This window comes from Marmota flaviventris, chromosome 14 (assembly GCF_047511675.1).
Source record: "Marmota flaviventris isolate mMarFla1 chromosome 14, mMarFla1.hap1, whole genome shotgun sequence".
Lineage (NCBI taxonomy): Eukaryota > Metazoa > Chordata > Mammalia > Rodentia > Sciuridae > Marmota > Marmota flaviventris.
In genome coordinates, this window is record NC_092511.1 from 77,249,878 (window position 1) to 77,277,080 (window position 27,203).

General features: G+C 53.2%; 1 protein-coding gene across 9 annotated transcripts in view; it reads left to right on the forward strand.

Moving 5' to 3' along the window:
- The first annotated feature begins 12,120 nt into the window (after positions 1–12,120).
- The window catches only part of Reep1 (receptor accessory protein 1), an 81,473-nt gene continuing 66,390 nt past the window's right edge, over positions 12,121–27,203 (forward strand). For all 9 annotated transcript variants that reach the window (XR_011704407.1, XR_011704408.1, XR_011704406.1 and 6 more), the window contains exon 1: positions 12,121–12,243. Coding sequence is in view for 6 of the 9 variants with exons in the window: in XM_034637355.2 (XP_034493246.2) it covers positions 12,212–12,243 (32 nt within the window). In the remaining 3 variants the exon portion in view is untranslated. The remainder of the gene's footprint in view (positions 12,244–27,203) is intronic.

The following is a 27,203-nucleotide window of genomic DNA, read 5'->3' on the forward strand; positions in this document are numbered from 1 at the left end:
AAACTCTGGATCTCCCATCTACCCATCAGAGAAAAGAAATGACAGTGAGTCCAGCCACTGAAGCCAGAAGTCCTGCTCACAGTCAGCTCAAAGTCTCCATGTTGACCTTGTCTAAAATGACCATTTAACTAAATCAATTAAAAAGATAAAAGCAAAAGATGATTTGGTTAAAATAATGGCACCTGGTTATTGAAAGGAAAGTATATAAACAGCAGTGTAAATAAACATGTATGTGTGTATATGAAACCTGACTACGTGCATGAGGTACTTACACGACATTTATATCCTATGCAGATCGTATTGTATTATGAATGTAGGTGTCACTTATGTTTATTTATGTATCTATGGGCACACTCTCCTCACTTAGTGGCCTGCTACTGTCCTTTCTGTGTTGCTGGGCTGGCCAGGGCCTCATGTGTGCTGACCAACGCTCTGCCCTGAGCCACCCCCAGCCCTCAGGTGCCTTCATTTTATTAAAGCGAGGGTGCTGCTGTTTTGCTTCTGTGGCTGGGAAGCACTGAGATTGGGCAGGGGGGGGCTTCCCCTGTCCACCCAGTGCCACCTGCTGCACCCTGGTGCTCCCTGTGTCACGCACTGGATTTGTCTTACCGTGGACATTCTGTGTGGACGAGCACAGGAGGTGGGAACGCTCGTTGACTATTATTACTAATCTTCAGGGACGGACTCTCCTTCCTGGAAACCTCAGTCCTGCTCCTGGAGGGCGTAACCGGCTTCCCTCTGGCGGGAAACCTGACTGCAGGAGGCAAAGCTCTCCCTTTTGCAGGGAGAACAGCGTGTTTTTCCGGACTTCTCAGCCAGTTCTGCGGAACAATGTGCGGCAGGGAAGTGTGGATTTCCTGCACCTCTCAGCGGGCCTTGCCCAGAGCACACCTCCTGGCCCGGGAGGAGGACCAGCCTCGCCCAACCAGCGTTGTGGAGGGTTGCCATGGAGGCTGCAGCTGCTGTTGAAGGATGCAGGAAGCTAAAGGGAGGCTGGCCGAAGCCGGCTGGGGCGAGAAGCCCATCACCCTGCAACGGGCTTGATTTGCGCTCTGGGAACACAGTTCTCTTTCTGGGGCTGCCAACCTTGGGGATCAAGTCTGGGGCTGCGGGGGCCATCTTGTCTTTGGCCTTCTGTGCAGCTAACATAAATATCAGAGAGGCAGAGAGAGAAGGAGCTACCAAGTCGACCTGGTGAAGAAGCCCAGGGTGAAAAGGCGGCATGCCCCACCCGGGAGCAAGCTCACAGGGAATGGGTGCCTGCCAAGGGCCGCACGAGCAAGGAGCCAGAAACCACAGGCCACCAGGATTCCCCAGGCCCCTGGAGTCAAAAGCTGTGCGACCAGAGAGGAGCTGTTGCCACTGTGACCTGTGTGTTCTGGGAACAGCAGTCCTGAAGAAGCAAGTGCAGAGTGGCCAGGGACCGTGCAAGAGGCCGGGGAGGTGGGAGAAGCATCCTTCGGCCTTGAGCATGGCCAGGATAAGGCCCCGGTGGACACTGCTATGCCAGGTGACCCGGGGCTCTCGGGCTGTGCAGTCCAACCCTCTCCTCCCTTGCTCCTCCTCATGTACCTGCTGAGGGCCTGCTGGGAGCCACTGTTCTAGGAACCAGGACTCGAACACACCAGAGGAAAAGGTAGGAATGTCTGTGCTTGTGAGTGCACATTCTAGTGGGGGACACCCAGCAACAGAGTCCAGCCCTTCTCCTGTGCCAGTGGCCTGTTCTGCGAGGTCACAGGGGACACGGAATTCGAGAACACTGAAACTTTGCTCCGAGGGCAGGTGCAGAGTGAGGTTCCCGCCAGCCTCTGGGGGACCCGTGATTGATGTGCAGTGTTGATTCATCTTCGAAGCTTTGGCTTTACAACGCTTGCGGGAAGCCGGACTAACTCACGGATTTTCCGCTTGAGGCGCATCAATCACAGTCTTCTTGCACCTAGAGTCACCGCACTTTGGCACTCAGCATGCGGCCAGTGTCAAGAGCAGACCCACCAACAGAGCTGAAGCACTCAGCCAAGCATAGAAGGGTCAGCAGAGAGGACCCTGCCAAGATGGGGACGCGGCTAGAGTGCATCTGTGACGTGCTGTCGAGGGACTGTGGGTGACTCCAGGCATGCCTGTGCCCACCCTGCTGAATAGAGGCTGGAGTGGCCCCCAAACCACCCAGAGATGGGCTCTGGTGGGATCCCAAAGGAGGAGTCTCTAACCAGCAGGAACAGTCCAGAGCACTGTGGTGAGCCCCGGGGGCAGTGAGGGATGGGGGCATCCTGCCCAGGGTGTCTGTAGTGAGAGGCAGGGGTGGCATTTATACGTGCAGAAGGGAGGGTAGTGTTTCAGGGGAAAAATCTAAATGCCACTCCGGAGTCTGGGAATTCAGGACCCTGCTTGGGCTCAAGCCTGTAGGACCTGCAGCCAGTGGTCATAGAGCAGCCGAGGCACTGTCCTCTCATTCGGGATGAGAGGCAAAGCCGGGACTGGGGGGCTGAGTGTGCAAGTAGCCATGAGGTCCCGGGTGTGTTGATGGGGGGTTCAGAGGAATTTTCACCACGAAGGCAGAAGGAGAAATGAGGATCTGCCAATCGTGAGGCTGGCTTAGGAGGCTGCAGAAGGAAAGGCCAAGTGGTCCAAGGGGAAGGAGGCCCAGGGAGGCCTCTGAGCTGTGGTGTGGGCTGGGCTGTGGGCATCAGGGCTACTGCCCTGAGGGCCACCAAAGGGGTGTGCTTGGCCATCCTTGTCCCTTAGCCTCCAGGGTAGAACCCTGGTGCCCAGGGTCCTCTCACAGTCCCTCATTAAATAGGCCCTTCCTCATGTTCCCAGGAGCCCCCAGACCCTGTGAGCAGCACACCCCTGTCCACCACCCCACCCCACCCCACGGCAGGAGGCAACATCTGAGGCAGAACCCCTTCTCTGACCGTCCATGCCAGATGCCATGTGCACACACTCACGCCTTAAAATTAAGGATAAGCAGAGAGATGGAGGGGAGGCTGGAGCCCCCAGCTACAGGGGCTCTTCCCAGCAGGCTCTTTGTGCTGGGTCCATGTGACAGCGGTGTCCACATCTTCCCCAGAACAACATGTGCACAGGCTGTCCACTTGAAGGAGGGACAGTCATCCTGGCGATCTTCGTCAAGTCATGAAACTGTTCCCAAAGGCTGCATTCACTCGGCTTGTGTCCCGTGAGCCTTGAGGCATGGGGTAAGACCAACCAAGAGCCCTGCCCCCGAGCGGGAGACCAGGGCCTCTCACAACTGTAAAAGGATGGCTTTCTCCTTTACTCCACATGGTGTCTTCCTTTGAGAACTCCAGAAACATTTTGTAGCCCAGGTTTTAGGCAGAGCATCAAGTTACATATAAACAGAAAATTTTTAAATCAATTTTATGAAATTATATTTTCACATAATAAAAGTCACAGAATTTCAAGTGCACAGTTTTTAGTTTTAAGAAAGTGTCTGTGTCATGAAACTGCCACCACAATCAGGATGTAGAAAAGTCACCCCATAATACTCCCTGCACATCTGCCCAGTCTTCTCACTCCATCCAAACGCCAGTCAGCTTCCTGTCCTTCTAGATTAGAGCTGTCTTCCTGGAGTTTCACGTAAATGGAATCAGACATTAGGGACTCTTTCATCACTATCGTGGTGGCTGGGAAGGAGAGAGAGAGGACAGCCAGGGACAAGACACACTCTTCAAAGACATGCCCCTGACGAACTTCCTGCAATTACACTTGTTCCTGAAGCTTCTGTCTCCCCCCATAGGGCCATCAAATTGTGAATCTGTCATTGTATTGATCCACTGAGGAGCTCAGACCCTCAAGGGGCAATCCCTCCCTGAGAGCCCCACCTCTGAGCATTGCTGCATGGGGACCGAGCCTTTGAAGACATTCCAAGTCTAAACCCTAACAGTGGCCTCAGCAAAGCAGCACTCCTCTTAGCCTGGTGGTGCAAAGCTCTGAGAATGAATAGCAGCTAAGGTGGGAGCTGCGCCCTTTACGACCTCACCTGGGAATTCCTGCGAACCACTTCCCTGTGCAATAGGCCATGACATCCTCACCCAGATCCAGGGGACAGGGACAGACCCACCTCCCTCAGGGCAGGGTCAATGCATTGCAGCTGCTGTGTGAGACACCTGCATTGTGAGTGCCGCTCCACGTCAGTCTGCACAGAGCATGAGATGTGTATCACTAGCCCCACTCTGAAAATGAAGAAAATCAGGATCATGAAGGCCGAGAAATTCACCCCAAACTAGTAAGGCCCTGTGCTTGGTATCTGCTTCCCTGTGTGTTCCTGTGCTCAGGACTCTCAACCCAGGCCTTTAGGTCAGGGGCCCACAGCCTCCCCCACACACCTCCCTTCCCCCACGCCTCCCCTACCCCACACCTCCCCCCTACCCCACACCTCCCTCTTACCCCACACCTGCCCAAGTTGTTGAAGACGGTGGGTGGGGCCTGCCTCCCCCTGCAGCTGGCTGTCCCACAGCCCAGTGTCTCAGCCTCCAGCTCTCCTGCCTGCTCTTGGGTTCTCACTGTTCCCTTCGTGCTCAAGGCTGGGCTCTGCCTCCCTGGATTTAACTGTCCGTCTTCCAGGATGCAGCCCTTGTTGTCCCTTTCCATTTTTCAGGCCAGCCTGACAGTATGGATACACTTGGCCCATGCTGGCCTGGCCTGTGGCCAGAGGACTTGGACCACCTGAGACGTCCACACCTCACCCAGTGCCTGTTTGATGGGAGTGAGTAGTGACACCAAGGTCTCGAAGAGGGCTGCCAGGGGACAGTGCGTTATTTTTCAGGACTCTTGCTTGCAAGTGCCAGAAGCTTTGGGATCACCTGTGCCCAAAGGAGGGATATGCTGGGGACACTTACATAGCACAGGTAAGGCAGCAGGGACGCGGCCCCAGAGTCAAGAACCAAGGATAGAATACTGCTCTCCTTCTTCCCTTCGCTGTATCTGTGTCCACTTACATCCCTCCTAACCTTGAAGACCTTTCGCATGAAGAGGAGAGCAAGAGCAGGAGCCTGACCCAGACCTTCTCCATCCGAAGGGGATTGTCACAGTTCCCGGATGGCAACTGACAACTCTCAGGGGAGGGTTCTGATGGACATGCATGAGGAGACATCACCCTGGACCAGGGAAGCCAGTGTCCACAACCAGACTGGACAGCTCCAGCCCCATCCTCAGACCTCTGGACTGGACTGCTCCAGCCTTTAACACACCGAGTATTAAAATGGCTTAGTTACAGATTTTAATTAAATGTTTTACTTTTGCACACGTGTCATGATGGGTAAAATTGTGACATATGCAGTCGGGGGGAGAAATAAAGAATGTCCGCATGCTTCTGCCCCTGTTCAATGCTTTATTCACTCAAATTACTCCATACATTTTCACTCTATAGGTTCTTAATCAAGAAAATGACAATCCTTAATGCTAGGCACTGCAATAGACATAATCAATTCACAGCAAACAATTCTAGATTAATTAATTCACAGCAAACAATTCTAGATTAATTCTAATCACTGAGAAATACACTTAATCATGATAGGCTAATGACAGACATTCCCTCTGCATACTAAGTTCAAAAGTCTTAAACCTTAAGCTTTATGTCCAGCAGATGCACACTCACTCAGACTGTGGTGACCAGGTCTGGAACCAAGGCAGGCTTTTCTTGGCGTGGAGTGGACGACCGGTTGAGGAGAGGGTCATAGGGAGAAGTTGCAGTTCTCTCCAAGGTCCAGGTGAGGCGGTAGAGTTTGAGAGCAGTAGAGCGAGGATCACGCAGCGGATCTGGAAATGACGACAAGTGATGGGATGTCAGGTCCTCATCAGGCTCTCCAGCTCCAGTGCATCCTTGTTCCGGCTGCTGAATCCCTGTTCACTTGCTCTATTATTTATACTAATAATATACTTATCAGGGGAGGACAGCCTGCCTGAGGCTACACTCTGTTTATCAGGGTAAGGGGAAGTGACTTATCTGAGGCCACACAGGAGGGCTCCGTGGGTGTGCCTGGTGAGACTGCAGGTTTCAAACTGGAGTTTTTAAAATGGAGTTGCTTAGGCTCAGGCCTAAGGCCATTCTCACAACGTGATATTCACATCTGATCATGTGACCATAAGACAGGGTCTTACCCAGGGCCCTTAAGTAAGCACCCTGAAACTTCACCTTCATCTCTGGGTGTACCTGGACCTTATGTTGGGTTTCTGTATTAATATCAATATTTAAGGCAAAAGTCTGTTTGCCATCAAAATTCTTTATTCAGCCCCGAATGGACCAATACGGCCGGTTCTTCAAGGGTGGATCAATCTCTTCATATTTTTGTTCATTTGCAGCTGAAACACTGAAACCCCTTAGGATCACATCATACAAAAGATACAAATATGCAGGATGCCCCCCCCTCGGGATGTGAGAGCCCCATAGGATCAGGGCCTGAGGGAACGGCAGAACCTGGCCACACCATCCTGCAGGGCACCTTCCCACCAAGCCACTGGAGGAGGTCTGCACCCTCTGCTGCTTCCCCTCCCCCAGGGTACCTGCAGTTAAGTTACAGATATTAGTCATTATATGGTGAGGCCCACATTACTACAGGAAGCCCATTCAATTTTCAAAAATTGAAGGAACGTTTTTTGGAAACTTTTTTGATAATATTATTTAGCACCAGGCATCAAAAGCTATAAAAAACGTGCATACCCCTAAACATTCGGTTTCTGGGAATTTATCTTAACAAAATCATCATAGATACACTAAAATAAATAGCTACCAATGTGTTCATTGCTAGGTTATTTTTTAATTGATAGAAATTGGAACTAGGATTAGGTTTGCTGGTGCACATCTGTAATCCCAAAGTCTTGGGAGGCTGAGGAAGGAGGATTGGAAGTTCAAGGCTAGCCTCAACAACTCAGTGATATGCTCAGCACTTTAGTGGGACCATGCTCAAAAGTTTTAGAAAGGGCTGGGGGTGTGGTTAGAGGCAAAGTGACCTTGGTGTTCAACCCTCTGTACTCCCCCACCTCCACAAAGGGGGTGGGGGGAAGAAACAGAAAGAAAGAAGGAAAGAAGTTAAGAATAGGATGGGGACATGGCTCAGCAAGAGAATGCTTGCCTAGCACCTGCAGGCCCTGGCTTCAATTCCCAGTGCCACCAAAATAAAATCAAATAAATAAAAATGGAGCTAACCTACGAGTCCACTGAGGACACTGGTTAAATAAATGATGACTTAGTTATGAAACTCAGTACAACACACTGATCAGAGCGGCAAGGTGAAGAACTGTGCAGGATCTACTTTAAGAGAAAAAAATTAAATACTCTTAAGGACACAGAAGAAGATCTGAGTAAATGAAAACAAAGAACCTGCTCTTGAACAGAAATCATATGTCACACCAACACCAATTCTTTTATATATGTTTAGTTGTCAGTGGACACTACACCTTTATTTTTTATTAATTTATTTATATGTGGTGCTGAGGGTCGAACCCAGTGCCTCACACAGGCGAGGCAAACACTCTGCCTCTGAGCCGCAGCCCATCTCCTGCTAATACCAACTCTATGTTGATCTACAAATTCAGTGTCATTCCGACCAAGAAGAGAACAGTAGGACAGAGTGCAGAGGGCAGGGAGGCCTCTCAGGACAGCCAGCTGACTCCTCTAACATGAACCACAGGGTGTAACACTGCAACCATAAAAGCAGAAAAATGGGGAGTTTTGAATTTTAAACTATCAAAAAAAAAAAAACATACAATTTTAGTGTGGGAAAGGCCCCTGCAAAACACGATCCGTGTAATCCCAAAATTATGAAAATATGACTACATAAAATTTTGACAGGAAGAAATACCATGAGCCATCTGACGAAGAAAGTGACCAGCTGAGAATGACATCGGAGTGTGGATGACAGACAAAGCCTCATTTCTCAATATGTAAACATTTAAAAATGAATCAATAAGGAAAACACCCCTAAGAATATGGGCATCTACCGTTACAGAGCTTCACGTCCCACGTGTTGGAACAATGTTTTTAAAACACTTGTACTTAGCTTCACTGAGGGGTGAGCTTCATCTACGGCTGCCTGTGCCAGCAGCTTATGCCCTTCCCCTGCTGCCCTGTGTCCCTTGGTGGAGGGGAGGGAGAATACTGGGGACTGGATGGAGCGCGTTGTGTTCCCTACAAGCCTGGTCCTGTCAAAATGAGCCCCACTACTACGTATGACTCTAATGCTCTAATAAACACACAAAAGGAGTCATTTCTGTTTATATAAAAACCCTACCTGACCACTTTCCAAACGTCGTTGTGCCACTCCGCCTTCCCACTGTGGCCAAGACACAGGCCTGAGATGGCCAACTTATGGCCACTTGACCACAGTTTGGAGGTCTGGTCCACCCTGCTGCTTTGGGGCCCCTGCCAAGGCAGCACCTCACAGCAGGGCCAGTGGCAGAACAAAGCCAGTCACCCCTGGCCAGAAAGCAAAAGAGAAGGGGAGGACTGGCTCCTCCTGGGGAGCTCCCACTGGACCCCACCTCTGAGGCTCCATCTGTGGACCGCCCACGCTGGGAACAAACCTTTAATACACAGGCCTGCAGGGGACAGTCGGGACCCTGCACCAGCAGCGGAGAATTCCAGCTGCTAGGTCAGTCCTTGTAATTGTAGCCATTCTTCGGTATCTGCAGAGAGGGACGCCTCAAGGTTCCCATTTTTATTTCCCTAATAATGGATAGTGCTAAACATCTTTTCATGCATTTTTATTTTGCCGTTTTTATTTTTTTCTCGGTGAAATGTCTGTTCAAACATTACATAACCTAAGGACCCTGCCTTCTTAGTCCACCATTTCTGGGCCTGTCTCAGTTGACTGATTTCTCGTCTGATTGGAGTCAGGATCTCCACCTGATGATTCTTGTTTGTGTGTCACACTTTAGCTTAGCCCGTTTTCCTGCTGTTATGACAGAACATCACAGACTCCATCATTTATTTGAAAAGGAAATGTGTTTCTCAGAGCTCTGGAGATTGGGCAGCCCAAGGCTGAAGGGTCACATCGGGGGCCGGTCTTCCTGTGGCATGGTAACCCAGCAAGGGCCTCGCCTGGTGAGAGCAAGGGGACTGGGGCCAGAGAAAGCAGAAGAAGCTGCGTTCCCTATGGCTAACCCTCCTGGGGAGATCCACCTCAACTCTCTCGGGGCCCCACCTCCCCAAACAGCATGCGGCCAGGTAAATTTCCACCCACCTTCTAGAGGGATGTTTGAGCCATAGCAGAGCTGTGGATTTTATTTTAGTGGGTGCTCAATTTCTTTAAGGTGTATGCCCAAGCACATGTAAGGTGCTTGGGATCAGTTTGAGCCTTTTGAGGCTTGATTTTAAATTTTAAGGAAGGTCAGTGTTTCAAGACTCATTTAGTCCCACAAGTAAGATGGTATCCTGGGGACTCTGTGTGCTGCATGCACGGTGTGTAAGAGGCCTCTCTGTTTCGGCTGGTGTGAAGATAACCACCCGTGTTGCGTGGCCTCCTTCTTCCCAGTAGATCCCCCCCCCCCCCAGTGGAATTTCATCCTGTGCCTGCTCAGGACTGGATTAGTTCAGCCCTGCTCAGGACTGGATTAGTTCAGCCCCTACCCTGTGCGCTGGGGGTCTAGCCACTTTGGCTTCTCTAAGCCCTGATCTCTGCCTCCCCTGCTCTGGGCTCTGGGTTCTCCACCTGAGTCCAAGACTCTCCTCATTTCCACCTCCCTGATTTCTACTTGTTACAATAGGAGGGCCTTTCCCCTGGCGATTGGAGCTTCATCGGGAAGCAGAAGTCTTTTTCCCGTTTTCCATTTAAAGAATCCTAGCCGAGAACTTCACCCAGTTTGTCTGGTGACCCTCCTGCTTCCATGAGCCAATCAAGGTGGGGACGGCAAAGGGCGCAGAGTCAGAATTTCTAAGGTTGGAATGTGGGAGAATCAGTCCCCAGTAAAAAGTGGAGAGCCCTTTTCAGAAGCTGGAAGGGCGGGCACGGGGGTGGCAGAAAGAAAGAAGACGCAGGTTCATACAAAAAGGATCTCAGAGTGGAGCAGGAGACGGGCTGTAGGAGCCCCATGGTCCAGAAGGCTGAGTTCATTCCCAGCCCACGTTTTCCAGGGTCAAGGACAACACAGAGGGCCCAGTGTGCAGAGATGCCTTGTGCAACAGTTGCACTGAGACAGATAGAGGGCTACACGGCTCTCCTCTGCCTCCCCTCCTCTGCCCCTCAGCCCTGGGCCGGGAGGAGCCCTCTCCCACCTCTCAGAGGAGAGCTGGGGCTGGTCTATTCTTCCAGACTACACACATTTGAACCCCATGAAGAGTTTTATTTTGGTAACTGAAACTTCTGTTCTTTGCAACAGTTGAACCTGAGAATTCCACCTGAAGTATGGAGTGTGCTCTGGGAAGGAGGCAGTGTGGGTTCCATCCTTTTCTGATAATGCCCATAACCCATCTTCCAATCTCTCCAGGGTGTGTGGAGGGCCCAGGAAGGGCGTCTCAGGAGGCCACCTTGGTGCCTGCTCTCCTGGTCTGGTTTTGGCATTCCATCTGCCTAGTGAGTGTTCCAAACCTTCCTCTGCGGAGACTTGTTTAACTCTTTCCCCTTGAGTGAGGTATGGTGAGGCCAGAGGCAGACCAGGAGAGAGAAACTGGAGTTCCACATTTCTGTTCTCCCAGTTCCCTGGGGGATCAGGGCTCAAGCAGGGTCACAGTCAGAGGAAGGGAGGACCTGTCAGCAAACACCACCCTGTGGTTTAGGAGGGCAGAAAAGCGGCAGGAGGAATACCAGGTTCAGGAAGGATGGTTCTAGTGAGCTCTGGCCAGAGCTGTCTCCAGTGTCTGGTCCTTGACCCTGGGGTGTCTAGAGTGGCCGCATAGTGGCCTGGAGCGTGAGAATGTGATAAGAAGGGAACTGACTAGTCTCCAGCCAGGACCTTGAAACTGAGTCAAACAGCATTTACAAACCTCACATCTCAGGTGGGTTGTGGGTTCCCTGGAGACGCCTGGCCACAGAGGACACCAAGGTGCACCAGTCTGTCTCCAGCCTCTCTCCAGCATGTGCGTATATACACCTCCACCTCTATACAGCCTCTATCTGTCTGGCCCTTTTCTGCCAAGGTCTGAGTTCACCTTGCCTCTTCCCCAAAGCCCTCCTGGGCGGATTCCTTACAGAAGGCTCATAGGGTCTCTCCTATGCTGCAGAATGCTACAGGCTGTGAGCATCAGCAAGAGAACAGGCGCAGAGACAGCACCACAGAGGACCGGGCTGCTGCAGGGTGGGAAGCTGGCAAAGCTCAGGACGAGGACACAGCTCTCCTGTGTACCAGAGGGCCATCCAGGCCCGCCACAGGGGTGAGCAAAACCCGGCTCCCGACTGGAGTGCAAAATCTAGGGGCACCACGAAATTCAGTGGTCAAGACAAATACTATTTAAAGCAATGTTCTTAAAGTACATCAAAATGTTTACGTCGGGTGTAAAGTACATTAAAATGTTTACGTTGGAGCCAGTGTGGCTCCCGACAGGGGTAGCGGCTTCCAGCTCACCCAGCCCTTCAGCAGAGGCTTGAAGAAACTAAGGCCAGCAGCGAGGCCCCCGAGAGCATGGTGGCGGGAGGAGACAGCTCATAGGAAAGTCCGGAGCACCTGCGGCAACAGAGCTAGGGGCAATTTGGGAACCTATGGTGGCGATCCGGTTGTAGGCAGGGACGGGACTGAATGGGGATTCAGGAATCGTCTAGGGAGACACAAGCCTAGGGTTGTTTCTTACACAGTAATGGCCTATGGGGGACAGAACGAAGAGGTCAGGTCTGGGTACAGGCCAGTCCCTCAGGAGACTAGCGCATTATCCGAGTGAGCGGTGACAGCATCCCATCCAGACAGGTGCAAATGGACTCCCAAATACCCCGTGCGGACCTGGGTTTCTCGGGTGACACCAGGCTGGGCGGCTCCCGGTCTCCCGCAGGGTGCCCAGGGCGCTGATCCGCCCGAACTCGGCGGGGGCTGGGGCCAGCGGGCGGGGCGGTCCCGCCGGCGGCCTGACCGCGCGCCGCCCAATCGCTGCGGGCGCGGAGCCGGGGGCTGGGGCCGCCGCCCGGACGTGCCGCGGCTGCGCCGACTGCGCGAGACCCGGGCAGGCAGAGCGCGCTCAGTCTGCCGGCGGCGGCCGTGCGCGCACTGACGTGCCGAGCGCCGCACCGCCCGCACCGAGCCGCGCCGCCACCGGGCCGCGCCGCCGCCCGCCATGGTGTCATGGATCATCTCCAGGCTGGTGGTGTAAGTGGCCTTCGCCCCCTCCCCTCCGTGTCCCCTCCTGTCCAGCCCCGGCCGCGCGCTCCTGCTGCGCCGGCCCCGGCGCCTGGCTATTAATACCCCGCGCCGCTAAATTTAGCAGGTACAGTAGCTGCCCCGGGCGCCGCGGGCCGGCAGGGGCGCGGGTACCCGCGTGCAGAGTCGCCGCGGCCGAGGCGGGGGCTGCGGGGCTGCGGGGCTGCGCCTTGCCGCGCCCCAACCGCTTTGTTCCCGGTGGACAGACTGGCAGAGGCCCCGAGGGGCGCGCCGCGGTGACACACACGTTTCTGGGGGAGATGCCGGGGTCGATGGGCACCCGCCCCGGCGCCACGCTTTTGTCGGGTGGAGGCGACAGACAGAGCCCAGACGCGCGAGGGGAGCTGCCTGGAGGGTCAGCGCGGAGACGGTGGGGAGACGGAGGCGGGGCCCCCGGAGGTCGGAAAATACTCCTTTTTAGGTTTCTCAGATCGACAGCAGCAAATGCAGGTGGGACACAGGAGGACGGCTGTGAATCTTGGGGTAGACACCTGCGTCCCCCAGGTCTGATTTCTGTTGCAGTGGGTGGGAGACGGGGCAGGCGTCTTCAGGAATGCTCAGGATGTCTCCAGGTGACAGACGGCCCCCAGGGCGGTAGCACTGACACCTCCGGGCGCAGGAGAGCAGAGTCATCTGGGGTGAGGCCCGTGAAGTCCTTGGGGATGGGCGTGGGGGACGTTTTTATCCTAACCTTCCCCGCAGGGGGCAGGAGAGATGTGCCACCTGCTCAGAGCAGCCAGGGCTGGCATGGGCCTGGGGTGGCTGAGGGGCACGGGCCTCGGCTTTTCTTTGTCTGAAAAAGAGGGGTCTAGAGGATTGTGCCTCATCACTGCCTGCGTTTGACACATGGTCGCGTCCCCTCCTTCACTGATTCCAGAGCAGCAGCCGGGCAGCTCTCTCAGGTCCTTCCCAGCATTGTCTCGGGCACCTCCCCGCTCTCTTCCAAAGCCAGTGCCTTGCCTCTTGCCCCCTAGTCAGTCCCTCAAGGCCCCTCCACAGCTGCCGCCAACTGTCGTTTGGCTTGAGCTGTACCTTGAGAGGGCATGCTGAATGTTTAGAGGATTCCTGCAGGCAGAGCCCCATGAATGACACCAGAAAGCCTGGCAGCCCTTGCCACGCCTCAAGCCTGGCCAAGGCCCTTCTTGCCTTCAGGGTGGACCGTGATCTCTACATTTACCAGTGGCTGCTGCAGGACCCTCAGGGTGGGGCAGCAGAGGTTAGTGGGCCTGACTGGTGCTCTCTACAGGTCCACTGGGCTGGGGTGAGAGCTGAATGGGAACAGGAGACCACCTTCAGTTTTATCAGCACTACCTCCCAAAGAAGGGGGCGACCTTGCAGAGTAAAAAGCAGAGGCGGATGTGGGAGGGGTCTCTGTGACCTTTCTTTTCTCAAACAACCACACTCTGCAGAACCAGACTTCAGAGAATTTAAATGACCCTGAGAATTGCCACCCCCTCAGGTCAGGGGAGGGTTGGTGGGATTTGGGCTGTTGGTCCCACTGGACTCCAAAAGGTCAAGATGGGTATCACCTGTCCCCCAGTCCCCGGTTCACTATTTAAGCCCAGCATGAAGTATGAATTATTAGCTCCACTTTTAACAAGCAATAACACCTGTTTTACATAAGTAATACCTGCTCATTATAGGGTAACTAGAAAATGTGCATGGGAATCATGCACAGTAGCACTACACAGAGATAACTAACAATGATTTTGAGGGGCCTATTCTTTTTTTAAATTTTTTTTTTTGGTTGTGGTTAGACACAATACCTTTATTTTATTTATTTATATTATATGGTGCTGAGGATGGAACCCAGAGTCTCGCATGCGCTAGGCCAGTGCTCTGCTGCTGAGCCACAGCCCAGCCCTGAGGGGCCTATTCTTATGCATATATGCCCTTGTATTGACATTTACCATTCAAGGGAATGGTTGATGGCCCAGGACTGCACACATCTAGGGGAGCATCTTAGGAAGGGGGAGGGATATTATGTTTGGACTCAGAAAACCCATGGTTCAAATCCTACTTCTACCTCTTGCCAGTGGTCCCAGGTCCTAGCCCAGATCACCACAGAGCTTAGTTCACAAGCTAATTAGCCCCATGTTGCTGTTGCATTGATTTCAGTGACACACAATGGGTGAACTCCCCAGCACCTGGAGAGTCCCAAGTCATTGGTGACTCCTCTTGTTCTCCTAGGTACACCACAAGAGCATGGAAGAGCTCTGGAAGGGCTTTTTCGAGCTGGATTCCCTAAGGGCCAGTAGCCTGAGTAGGTGGGCTCTGGCTCCAAGCCCCGGTTTGGCATGAGCAGCTCTCCTTTGGCTCAATTTATATATTGGGGTTTTAGGTTGACTATGATGAGGAAGATATCTGGGTCTAACTGCTAATAAAAACCACTGGTCTAGTCTGCCCCATTTCTCTGTGCAACTGCGGAGGGAAGGAATGTCCCTTGCTCAGAGACAGAGCTGAGCTGGTGGAGAGGAAAGAAACTCTGGACTTTTTATTCAAAACCCCTTCCACCTTGGGCACCCGGGGGTCATGCTGAACTGAGCTCTGTCCAGCTCCTGAGCTCCCTGGGAGAGCAGCCTACGGTTCTGTCTCTAGTCCCATTTCCTGTGAGCAGTCTTTTCAAGGTTGTGTCAGCCTTTGTCACATCAAAGAACATTAAAGGAAGACCTATCGCTGTGTTCTGAGGATGGAGAGGGAGTGCCTTCCTGTCTTTGTGGTCCCAGGCACCCCCTCCCCCCCCAGGGGCCTAGAGAGGAGCAGATGGCCCCTGGGGACAGCTGCCTGAGTGTCCAAGGGCAGCCGTGGCTTGTCTCCCTCTCCAACCCCTCACCCCTCTGGGGGCTCTTTTTAAGGCACCTATGCCACCCAGCAAAGGTGGTTGCTTTGAAGAGATCAGAGGCCCTCGGGATAAGGAGGGACACCGTCTGGTGCTGTTCCCTGGGAATGGAGTCCCTGGGTGGGCATCATGACAGGCCTGTACCCACTGGGCACAGTTCACTGAGTGGGCATCAGTTTGAGATACTCCTTTCTTGCCAGTTACTATCCTCCTTGGCATACCTGGGAAGAATTAATAAAGAACTCTTCAGGTGGGCCCTGCAGACAGACAGTGGGATGTCTGCTCAGACAGGAGGCTCAGGGCTTGCTGCTCACCTTGTATAAAAATACTTTGTTTTCTTTACAAACAGTTCAAGGCCTAAGCTGCATATGTTTCACCCTGGGGAGGATATGTTCACATGTACCTCGAGGGAGGGGGACACAGACGTTCTGTGACTTGGGAGAATGTGCCCTTTTGTAGCATTTGCTCCAAGAATCAAATGTTACTTCATTGTCTCTGGACCCAGTTTTGGCCAAGGTCCAGGTGGTTGGCTGAACAGAGCTTCCCAGCCCAAACCCCACTCACTGTGCAGGGAAACAGGCTTACCTCAATTAGGTTTTCTGAATGACCCACGGCTGGGCAGGAAAAGAATTCCTTCCACCCTGAACATCTTTTTAGTTTTAGGAAAGCACAGTGTGGTGCTCAAGACAGAAGCTTAGCTTAATGGCTGATTATCTGGCCACGTCCCAGGAGAGCACTGTGGGGGGCTCCTCCTGGGTCAGGATGTGAACGTGCAGGAGAGGAAGGAATGTGGGTTGTCCTCAAGACGTCCCCGATCACAGCAAAGCAAGCAGAAAAACACAAACCCTTAAACATAGGCTTGGCCCCTTGGGGGCGCTGCCGTGTGGCCCCCACGGGAGCTGGGTCAGAGGAAAAGCTTGGGAGGGAGCGCAAGGGGCTCTGGGCCTCCCGCTCTTTCCTGGTCGGAGTCTAAGGGCACCGCCCACCTGCCCACCTGGGGACCAGGTCCCAGGAGTCCTCCTGGCTCTAGGGTTCCTGCTCTTCCAGGCCCCTTCCCCCACCTGGCCTGGCTGCACCACATCTATTCCTAAGCAGGAGGTGTCCTCAAGGAAGTGACAAACGCCAGCTTGGGCTTCACTGCGGTTCAGCTGCCTCATCGTTGCCCGCCTGCTGGGAAGTGGCTGCTGAGGCTTGTCCCCACTGACAAGGGGCCTCACCTGCTGGTTACCGGTCCTCCCTCCTTCCTTCTGAAAAGGGCATCTTCCTTGCAGGTGTATTATTAGGGGTGGAAGTTCATTGCCGAGGATGAGGACGAGCCTCACGTGTGCCCTGGTCACCAGCCACCAACAAGAGCTGTAGGTGCCTGCCGTTTAGCTCTGAGATTGCTCTCCTCTGCTTCTGGGCTTTCGAAGGCCCTGAGGGAATGGTGGATGGATAATTATATACAAATCATTTGTTCCAAACCTTCAGATCTTGTCTGTCTTCACACAGAATTACATTGTTGACCCTTTGGGGAGTTTTAGTGACTCCTTAGAAAAAGGGAATGTTGATAAAGGACAGAATGTTTGGTGCATGGTGGAGGGGTTGGGAGGAGCCTCGATGGGCAATCAGGGCAGCCCTTCAGGCGTGGCGCGGGTGCTCAGGGCAGAGGTACCACACCCGTTTCATCTCTAGCAGCAGCGGCATGAGCTGCCTGGGAGGAGCACGAGGCTGGGCTGGGCTCAGTGGGGAAGAAGTCCCAGATCCTGCATGCTGGTCCAGGGTGGGCTCTCCCAGGCCTAGCCCATCCCCAATCAGGAGAAGTGTGCCCACTGTGAGAGGTACCCGACTGATAACCAGAGTACCCGCTGCCCTGTTCCTATCCCTTCCCGTCCTGCCCCGGCCACACCTTCAGACACCTGGCTCCTCGGGTCCCAGAGGCTGCAGCCAGCACAGGGAGCTGTCTAGCCAGTGCTCTCCACGCCACCTCCTTCCTCTTAGGATCATGGTACAACTGAGTCCCCTCTCCTTTGTTCTCTTGACACTGAGAGCTGGGTTTCAGTCGGTGGCACTGCCCTGTGCACATTTGCAGGTGTGCTCTTTCTGGCTCCTCGTTGGGGACTGTGAATAGTACTTCAGGCTGCAGAGCAGTCCTGTTCTCTCTGGTCATACACCCGTCCACTCCTGCTTAGTGGGAGGGGCAGGCAGGGGCTCAGGCCCAGGAGTGCACTTCCCTGGACACGGCATTGGTCCAGAGGTGGGCATGTGACTGGACTGAGCCAGCAGAGCTTCCCAGGGCTTCTTGATTTGGAGCTGGGAGAAGAGCTGTACCTACAGGGCACGGAGTTGGAAAGATGTGGCCGTGGGTGCTGGCACCTGCTGAGCCCCAGCCCCTGGGGTGGGCGGGTGGGCCAGAGTGGAGAGGGCCGGAAAGCAGAGGCGGGCAGAGGGACATGGCCGAGGGAGGAAGGGGCGTGTCCACTGGTTCCCCAGGTCCCGTTCCTGTCCTTGCGTGGCTCAGTGTCTGTCCTAGGGCTGGGATGGAGTGGGCTGGGTGGTGGTGTGACTCCCACCTATGTGGCTCGAGATACAGAGGTTCCTTCCGTGCTCTGTGCTCTCTGTTCACCGTGAGCTGGCCAAAGCTCTGCCCGTGGTAACCTTGAGACCCAGGTGACGCCATCGCATTCTCTCGGGTGTTACTGCCACATTGGACACAGGATGGACTGTGGACTCTTAAGTACCTCCACTGGGAAGTGGAAGCCTGTTACCTCTGCTCTGACCGTGCCTGAACTTGAGCAGTGGAGGGTCGTGTGGTCACCCAGGTGTCCATGAACAGCCGGGAACCTCCAGAGGTGAGCAGTGAAGGACCCCACCAGCTCTGCACACCTGGACCTGTCCTTGGCACCAACAGGCTGTCTGCCACGCTCTGGGGCCCTGGCACTGCCTTTACCTTTACCTTGGAAATCTCTCGCTCCCTCCCTTTCGTTTCCTTTTCTTTGTTCTGTTTTGAAGTCAAAACAGGAGGAGGAAGCCTTGGTGGTCTTCATGGTTTTCTTATTCTTTTTAGCCATACATGACAGTAGGATGTATTGGAAATTCCACAGTATGACTTACTCTATGGCAGATCCCAGTCTGTGGCTGGGCCTTGATTTTTGGAGAGAGATCAGGGAGTTTAAGGGCTGATGCCGCCCATGGCCAGCGCGCTGGCCCCCCACCGCCACTGCGTGCCTTCTCGTGTCCCCAGCTGCCTTTCTCCAGGAGGCCCCGCTTGCTCTCCTAACTGGAGGAAGAGTCCTGTCTTCTGGGTCCCCAGAGGGGCTTTGGCCCTTTGCACCTTGTGATATGGTGGTCTGTGCACTGTCTCCCCTTATGGGCCATTTTTTCCTCTCCCTCTTCTCTCTTTGCATACAGTAGGTGCCTAACATGTGCCTGTGGCTCACGAGTGAGTTGCAGATTCCCTATTCAAGGTGTGGCCTGGACACAGGGTGTGGTCACCTGGAGTTCCAGGCGAGGGTGTGTTGGGGTTGGGGTACATGTCACCCACCCACATGAGGGTGCCCTCATTGGCTGCAGAGCTGGATTCGTCCCAGGCCACCTCTGTATGCCAGGCCGTGGCTGTGTGCTGGCCCCAAGGGGTCCTGACCTGCTCTGGGAGGTCTGAGTGGCGTGACCAGCCAGGTGCCTTGTACACCAGTACAAGGCTGCCTAATGGCCACCAGTAAAATCTGTCACCTCTGGGCTTGGGGCTGGCATGGGGGTGCCCAGTGAGCCTAGGGTGGGGCTGGCGGGTCAGGCTGCTGAGGACAGTGGGCTGCAGCCTTCCTGGAGAGAGGGAGGCCTGGCAGGCTGGGGGGTTCTGGAGTCTCCTGGAGTCTTGGTTGGGTTCTGGAACGTGTGAGGACTTTCCGTGAGCGCCTGCAGCTCAGAACCCCTGGCCCACGGGTCTCCCTCCTGAGCAGTTGGGGATCCTGGTTGCCTGTGGGCACTTCCGCCCAGGCCTGTGTGCTGCGAAGGCCTCTTGAGAAGTCTCAGCTCCACCTTCACAAGGCCCCCAGTCAACCGTGGCTCACACCTCCATGGCTGCCACCCCGCTCCAGCCCCAGACTGCTCACCTGGACCCTCCAGAGCCCTGCTGCTGTCCCCACTTGTGTTCCTGCCCCTCCAGTGATTCACTTGAGATGTGCTGTTTGGATAAGGCTTCTGTGTGCGCCAAGGTTCACGTGTGAGGAGCTTGGTCCTCCGTGAGTGGCATTGGAGGCGGGCCTTTGGGGAGGTCCTTCCGCCCGGCTGGGGCATGACCTGTCCTCTCTGGCTTCCCTAACACGTGATTTCTTCCTCCCCATGTCTCACCCCATTGCCATTCACCAGGAAGTCACACAGCCAAGGGGCCCTCGTCAAAAACCTGTGCAATGCTTTTTGGACTTTCAGCCTCTAGACCCTGAGCTCAGTAAACTCTTTTCCTTTTAAAGTGAGCCTGCCTCTGGTATTTTGTTATAGTAGTTGAAACAGACTAATGCAAAATGTAAGATGGGTCACCTCTTTCCCCTGCTGTTGAATAGCTGTCCGTAAACTCGCACCCCGTGGAGAACCCAGCTAGGATTCCTTACCATTTTCAACAGGCCGGGCTCCTGTCCCCTCTGACCTCACCTTGGGCTGCTCTTCTGGGAAGGTGAACCATGTCCACCCAGCAGGCTTTGCCCTGGCTTCTCCCTTTGCCCCCAGTGCTGCCTCGGGCTGTCCATGCCCTCCCCTGTCCAGTTAGGGCTCCGCTCACGTCCCCTCCCCCAGAGGTCTCTACCATGATCACCTTCTCAGAACCCCCTCCCCTGGGGTTCGTGGAACTGCCCTTTTGATTCATTTTCTTGTTCACATCCCTCTCCCCCAGCATTGGTCTCCACCACTGTCCACACGCATCTTGTTCACAGCTGTTTTCCCAGGCCTGGAGCAGTCCTGAGCACACAGTAGGTCTTTAGAAATATTTATGACTATGAAGAATGGTTCAATATTTTCTTTGGGGTGAGAAGATCATTTTCAACACACAGTTTATAGAAATTTGATCTGTGATGGTGTCAGGAACTTAATCGCTCTACGCCTTGGTTTTCTCATTTGTAAAAATGAAAGATTTGATTTCTGTTCCTGGAAATATGTAAAAATAAATAGTCTGCAAACCCTCCCTAAAGCTGAAGTTAAAACGTGTAAAAAACTTGGATGAAATATCACAGCAGCCCTCGTACAAGCTTAGCTGGACTTTTAAGTAATGACGGGTGGTTTCCAGGATACAGAGAAGAACCACTGAAGTTAGAAACCCAGAGGACAGGTTACAGTGATGAAGGACTTGGTGACCAGGTGTGTGAATGTCATGTCCTTCCGCCCAGTGACCTCCTAGTGACTTGCCAGGATGGCAGCTTGAGCAGCTAGTCCCAGTTGGGGGCCAGGGCTCCACTTTCTGAAAATGTTTTAGTGTGGGAAAAGGAGAGCTGTGCTTTGTGGCCAGGACGTGGGCCAGGGGGCACTAGAAGGCTTGACAGAAAGAAAAGGTACCATTGATGGGCACTAACCATGCCTTGGGCTGCCTCACAAGGCAAGGCCTTCCGACCCGCAAGACTGTTCTGAATACTTCCTTTGTAGTGGTAGGTAGTGGTGCAGGGAGAGAGAAGAGTTATGGGGAAGATCTTCAGTCTTGCTGGTTAGGACTCCACTCCTGCCCAGGAGTGATGATTGATTGATTCGCTCATTGCTGGGCTGATGGATTCATTGATTTGCTGCCCTTTTATTGACCATTTGCTATGTGCCAGGCACTACTCTGGGCACCAGGGATATAAAGATGAATGAGTTATGGTCCGCCTCTGAAGAGCCAGTTTCTGGACATGGGACCTGATCTCAAGGGTACCTCCTGCCTGGCCAGGGCTCTTTTTACTATATGTACCTAAAATACGAACATAGGTATGTAACCTTCATTGTAAGAATGTATGCACTTACTTATCCTTGAGCTCTTCTGGTACTGGGGATTGAACCCAGGGTGCTTAATCATGGAGTCACGTCTCCAGCTCTATTTTATTTAGAGACAGGGCTTTGCTGAACTGCTTAGGTCCTCACTAAGTTGTTGAGGCTGACTTTGAACTTGGGATCCTCCTGCCTTAGCCTCCTGAGCTGCTGAGATTACAGGCGTGCCCCACTGCACCCGGCTCCATTGAATTCTTGACCGACATTTGGGTAGTTTCTAGATTTTCCTTTCCCCCTTTGCTCTTGGAAAGAATGGTGCAGTGAGCTCGCTCATGTGTTCCGGGCTGCACAGGTGCCTTGGGATTGGAATGGCCGAGGCATGGGGCATCTGCATCTTCCCTCAACTGACTATGTAGCCCGGGAAGCCTTCCCTCCCTGGAATTGTGAGGATGTTCTTCTGTGTTACTCCTAATGGCTTTGCAGTTTTCCTGGCCCATCTGGAGTTGATGTCTGTAAATGACGTGAAACTGCAGCCAAAATTCTTTCTTTTCCATATGAGACCATTTGTCCATCAGCAGGTTCATCTGCATGGCAGGCCCCGCCCTGGCATCTTGAGTTGTGTGGCCCTGGGTCTGTTCCTTCTCTTCATGCTGTACACAGAGCCACCTGCCTGGCCCGCTCTAGCACCTGTCCTGATCACCAGTGCTCTGGAGGGGTCTCTGGATTATTGAGAGTTGGTGTTGAATTATGTGCTTCATTTGACACACACACACAGCTTCCCAAACCTGTTGGTATTTGATTGGAATAGCATGGAAGGCACAGAGCGACAGAGAACTGACAGACAGGGGCACGCCAGTCCACAGTGTGGCATCCATTTATGTAAGTCTTCTCTGTCGACCTGCAATAAAATTTTGTAATTGTTGCTGTAAACATCAGCCAGGCCATTCTTTAGATTTATTTTCAGGTGTGTGATGTCCGTCAGTGCCATCATATTTAGCATCTTTTTTTTGGGGGGGGGGTGTTACTGGGGATTGAACTCAGGGGCACTCGACCACTGAGCCACACCCCAGCCCTATCTTGTATTTTATTTAGAGACAGTGTCTCACTGAGTTGCTTGGTGCCTTACTTTTGCTGAGGCTGGCTTTGAACGCGTGATCCTCCTGCCTCAGCCTCCTGAGCTGCTGGGATTATGGGTGAGGCCACCACATTTACGGCTTGTATTTTGGATCTTTCCATGTGCAGCTGCCTATTGGTGAAGTGGCCTTCCAGGCCTTGGGTTCTCCTGGATTCTCCTTGGTCACACCCTCTAGGGTGTGTCTTTGCAGTCACACCGGCTGCCCTGCCCTTGGTCCCCAGCCCCTGGTGACTGCAGGTGGCGAACCCAGAGCCCCAGAAGGGCTGGGGTGACTTCTGGGGTTTCGAGGGTGAGCATCATTACTTGAGAGCCAGTTTGCTAAGAAAACTTTTATAAGGAATGGTGTTGTGTCGGGTGCTCCTCGTGAGATTGCTGTCGGCCTGTCAAGAGGCAAACTGTGCAAATAATCTTACCGTTAGCTCCACCCAGCCCTCCTGGATAGACTCTGGATAGTTTGTGGAGATTGGGTTGCTTTCTCCAATAGAACTGGCCAGTTGGATCATCAGGGCCATCTTGAGTTGGTTTTCATAAATGATGTGAAGCAGAAGCCCCCAATTTTTGTTCTTTTTTTTATATGAAAAACAATTGTCCAATTTGTAATGAATTTATTTATTTTATAACCATTTATGGTTTCTTTTTCTATGGAAAGATTTTAAACTACGAATTCAGTTTCCTTAATGGCTGTAGATTTCCTCTTTCTTCTTGGGTCAACATTGTTTTAGGACTTAATATGAGTACATTTTTCAAATTTGCTGACGGATGACAAAGCTGTGTCTCCAGCTGCTCCTCCTTCCGTGCTCGCGGTGGGCATGTGTCAGACCTGTTCCTGGGGCTCCGTCTGACATCTTTCTTTGCTACTGTTGCATTATGGACCCTGCATGTCCTCAGCCATGGCCAGTCAGCTGCTGAACACATCCATCCGTGTTGAAATCTCAATTGTCGTATTTTAGAAATCCTGTTTAGTTCAGTTCCAGACAGCGTGACTGCATCATATACTGCCTGTTCTTTTTATATATCTTAAATTCACTTTCATTACTCTAAACATATTTGACATGTTTATGTTGGGTTTGGGGGTCTCATTGTTCTGGCATCCCAAATTGTCTTTGAAGGGCAGTTCAGCCATCCCATCTCTGCTTCTGTTGGCTATGTGTGTGTGTGTGTGTGTGCGTGTGTGTGCGTGCACGTGTGTGTGCATGTGTGTGCATGTGTATGTGTGTGTATGCACCTTACTTTTGCTGAGGCTGGCTTTGAACGTGTGATCCTCCTACCCCAGCCTCCCAAGCTGCTAGGATTATGGGTGAGGCCACCACATTTACTGCTTGAGCTGTGTATGCATGTACATGTGTGCATGTGTGTGTGCACGTGTATGTGCATGTGTGTATGAGCGTGTGTGCATGTGTGTGCATGTATGTGCGTGTGCGTGTGTGGGGGGGAGGTGTGCTGCTGGAGATGGAACCCGGGCCGTGCATGCCAGGCAGGTGCTCTGCCACCGAGCTGCCCCCAGCCCCTCAGAATCAAGGTAGGCTATGAGTTCTGTACATCCTTTCCCCTGTGAGCTGGTGTTCCTCAGGACTTCATCCCTGGGAGTCCTTGGTGGCCTGGGATAGAGGCCAGTTCTTCAGAGGAGTTTCGCTTTGGCTTCCGCTGGGTGTCCAGGAACACTTCCCATATTGGACCACTGGAAAGCAAATTCCTGAAAAAAAATATTTTTTAAAAGTTTTTTTAAAAAACTTGGGCATGTAAATTGGGGCTGCTAACGTATATGAGGGAGACTGCTGGGTGCAGATTCTCGGGAAGTCTTCTCTCTGCTACTGTGGGTACCTTCCTTTCCTGGACCTCCAAGCAGGTCATGGGCTCTTCTCTCTTCCCCCTTCACTGATGGTGTAGATCTTTGGAGTCAGTATTAGTCCCCTAGAGCAAAGGCCACAAACTGGTGGCCTAAAAAGGCAGAAATGTGTTCCCTCCCAGTTCTTGAGGAGGCTGGACATGAGCATGTCGCAGGGCCGTGCTCTCCGAGGCTCTGGGGAGTATAGGACTTTGGCTTTGCTTCTGGGGCTGTCAGCAGCCTGGCCTCCCTGGCCTGCTGACACATCCCTCTGAGGGCTGCCTTTGTCATCACATTCTCCCCGGGTCTTGTGTCTCCTGCCCCCTTTCCTAAGGACACCAGGCTACCGGGTTACAGCCTACCCAGCGACTTCCTCTTCACTTGATTACAACTGTGGGGACCCTGTTCCCAAGTCAGGTCACATTCACAAGTGCTGGGGCTGGAACTTTGACGTGTCTCCTCAAGGGACGCAGGTCCAGCCTTACAGAGGGACATCCTGAGCCAGCATTGCCCTGTGTTCTGGGGACCCACAGCCTTACCTCGTGAACCGGGAGCTCCTTAGAACCGCACATTCCCAGGCTCCACACCTATGAAGGAGGACACCAAGGTGGCCCAGGACCCAGCGTGTTGATCCCCTCTCCCGACTAAAGCCTTGCCGTGGTGGTGTCTCTGCACCCAGTGGTCATGCCTGCAGTCTCTAGTTCAGCACGTCACCTCAGCGGGAGCCTCACTTTCCTGGGGCTCTCCTTGGACCTGGTTTGCTTCTCGGCATCCTGGCGTTGATAATAGTATGTTGAGTTATTTACATTGCTTCCATTTTCAACTGTGAAAACCTTTGGCTCTCACAAGGAGTTGAAGGCTCGGCATCAAGCGCACCTGTTGGTTCTTACCTGGTGTGCTCCCTCTTCTGCATAACCCACCCCTCCTGCTGACCTGGGCCCCCCAGCACTGCCGCTTGTCACTCAAGGATGAGATTATTCCCTGAACCCAGGCTTTCAGACGTGTTGGTCTCAGGAACCCTTTACCATCCTAAAAACAAGATGTCCCTCAAAAGCTTTTGTTTATGGGGCTTATACCTTTTCAATATTTACCACGTTAAAACCTAAGATGGAGACATTTCAGATATTTATTTATTAGTTGAAAATAATAAAAACCTATTTATTTTACACATTAAAATAAATAACACATGTTTATGAAAAATAGTTACATTTTCTGGAATGAAACAGAGTGGCAGGAAGAGGGCATTGTGCTTTTTGCAGGTGTCTTTCGGTTGAGGGCCTCGTGGAGTGGCAGGCCAGTCCTGATTGCTCATACCATCCCAGCATCTACACCTCCAGAGAGCCAGCTGCTTTGAGCTAGGCAGACCCTCCTCGACTCCCCCTGAGTCTCAGGACACTGCAGTCTTTGAGGTTTATGAGGAGGGGCTGCAGGGTCAGGAGAACATGGTAGACACTGATACTGGCTCGCTGTGCACACCCCAGGGAGAAAGAGCAGCTGAGGAGGGCAGGATGGGCTTCCAACCATGCGGGGCCAAGAAAGTGAATTGAAGGAGCCGTTAAGGATGCCCTTATCTGTCCACCTGTGCAACAGGTGAGCACTGTGGCTAGGCTTCCTGTCCTGGCCAGCAGGTGCCCCCAGCTTGCTCAGCCCGCCTGTCTCAGGAGAGGCTGGATCCACAGTCTGAGGCCAAGGTGGGCCAGCCCCGCCCCACAGCACCCTGGGGAGCCACAGGCTCAGCCCCTGCCTGGAGGCACTCATCCAGTCTAAGCAGGCTCCGGGTTGGGAGGTGGTTTTCCTGCAGGGCGTGGATACCAAGGCCACAGAGCCCATGCCCTGGGCTGGCAGCAGAGTGAAGTCACCTGGGGTTCTGCATTCCCAGCACCAGGCGAGGAGCCATATGGCTGGGTGACATCGCTTGGGGTGGGAGCTCTGATCCCAGAAGGAGAACCAGAAACTGTGCCCGTCACAGTGGGCCGGTCTCCCTACTTCAGCACTCTACTTGGAAGTTTGCGACCTGCTCTCTGGTGTATCGTGGGATCCAGGGTCACGGTGTGGTGGCTCCTGGGCTGAAACCAGCCCGAAGATGCCCATTTGGCTTGCAGTGCTTAGATTTGAACAGTTCCCAGCATTTCAGCGGCAGAGGTGCACCTAGGCCAGATTTCTGACTTCCCCTGAAGACTCCGCAGACCTGGCACTGCAGGACGGCTCCTGGTGGGCACCATCAGCAGGCGAGGGCTGGCTCCCTGGGTGCCTGCTCCCACTCCCTCAGCCCCCGGGGCCCAGGCTGTGAGGTCACTGTCTTACCTTCTGCTGGTCTCTCTGTCCCTGGCTGGGAACTCACCGGGCATCTCCAGGGCAGCCCCGGAGGCCGTGTTCCCACCCCTGTTCTGCTGTTGAGGTGACCAACAGTCACACTGGCTCCACGGAGTTATGCAGGAAAGCAGTCCTAGCTCTCGTAATGGAACACCTGTTCGGGGACACCTGTGGAGGAGGGGCACAAAGCACAGACACACACACAGGGAAGGTGCAGACAGAGGATGGCAGACAAAAGGGGTGCCTCCCCATCTCTGCTGTCATCTTTAATAACCCCAAAAGTTACATAGTGCCCCCACCAGTGACTACTTCAGCCAGTGTTCCTCTAACCCTGCATGTTGGCTCACTGAGATAAGGTCCAGGTGGATGCAAACACAGAGCCTCTCTCCTTCAAAGGATGTCACTGTGTAAATCAGGTAGTGCATCCACACAGTTATCCTAATAGCCTCAGCAGGGAATCGCTGGGCATTCCAATCCTGGGAATCAGGGTGCCCTTTACCCCCTGGGAGTTTGCTCACTAGGGGACACTTCCCTGTCTATTTCCATGGTCAGAATACCTACAGGCTCTGCCACTGAAGAGCCCCGTGGCCTGTGTGAGTGACTTGTCCTGTCTGGGTCCCAGTCTCCCTACTCAGAACAAGGGGGTTGGGTGCTACTTATCACACTGCTTAGCTCAAGAAATGGGGGGAATCCAACAGAGCTGCGAGAAGAGAGGGGAAGGAGGAGGGGTGATGGGGCAGAGAGGCCAAGCCCTCTCCAAAGGGTCTCTGATATTCTGCTTTAATCCGTTTGCTTTGCTGTGATATCAACTCTTCTCCCAGAACTTTCCATCAAATTGACTATTGGTACTAAGGCAAAAGGGAAAGGGATAAATG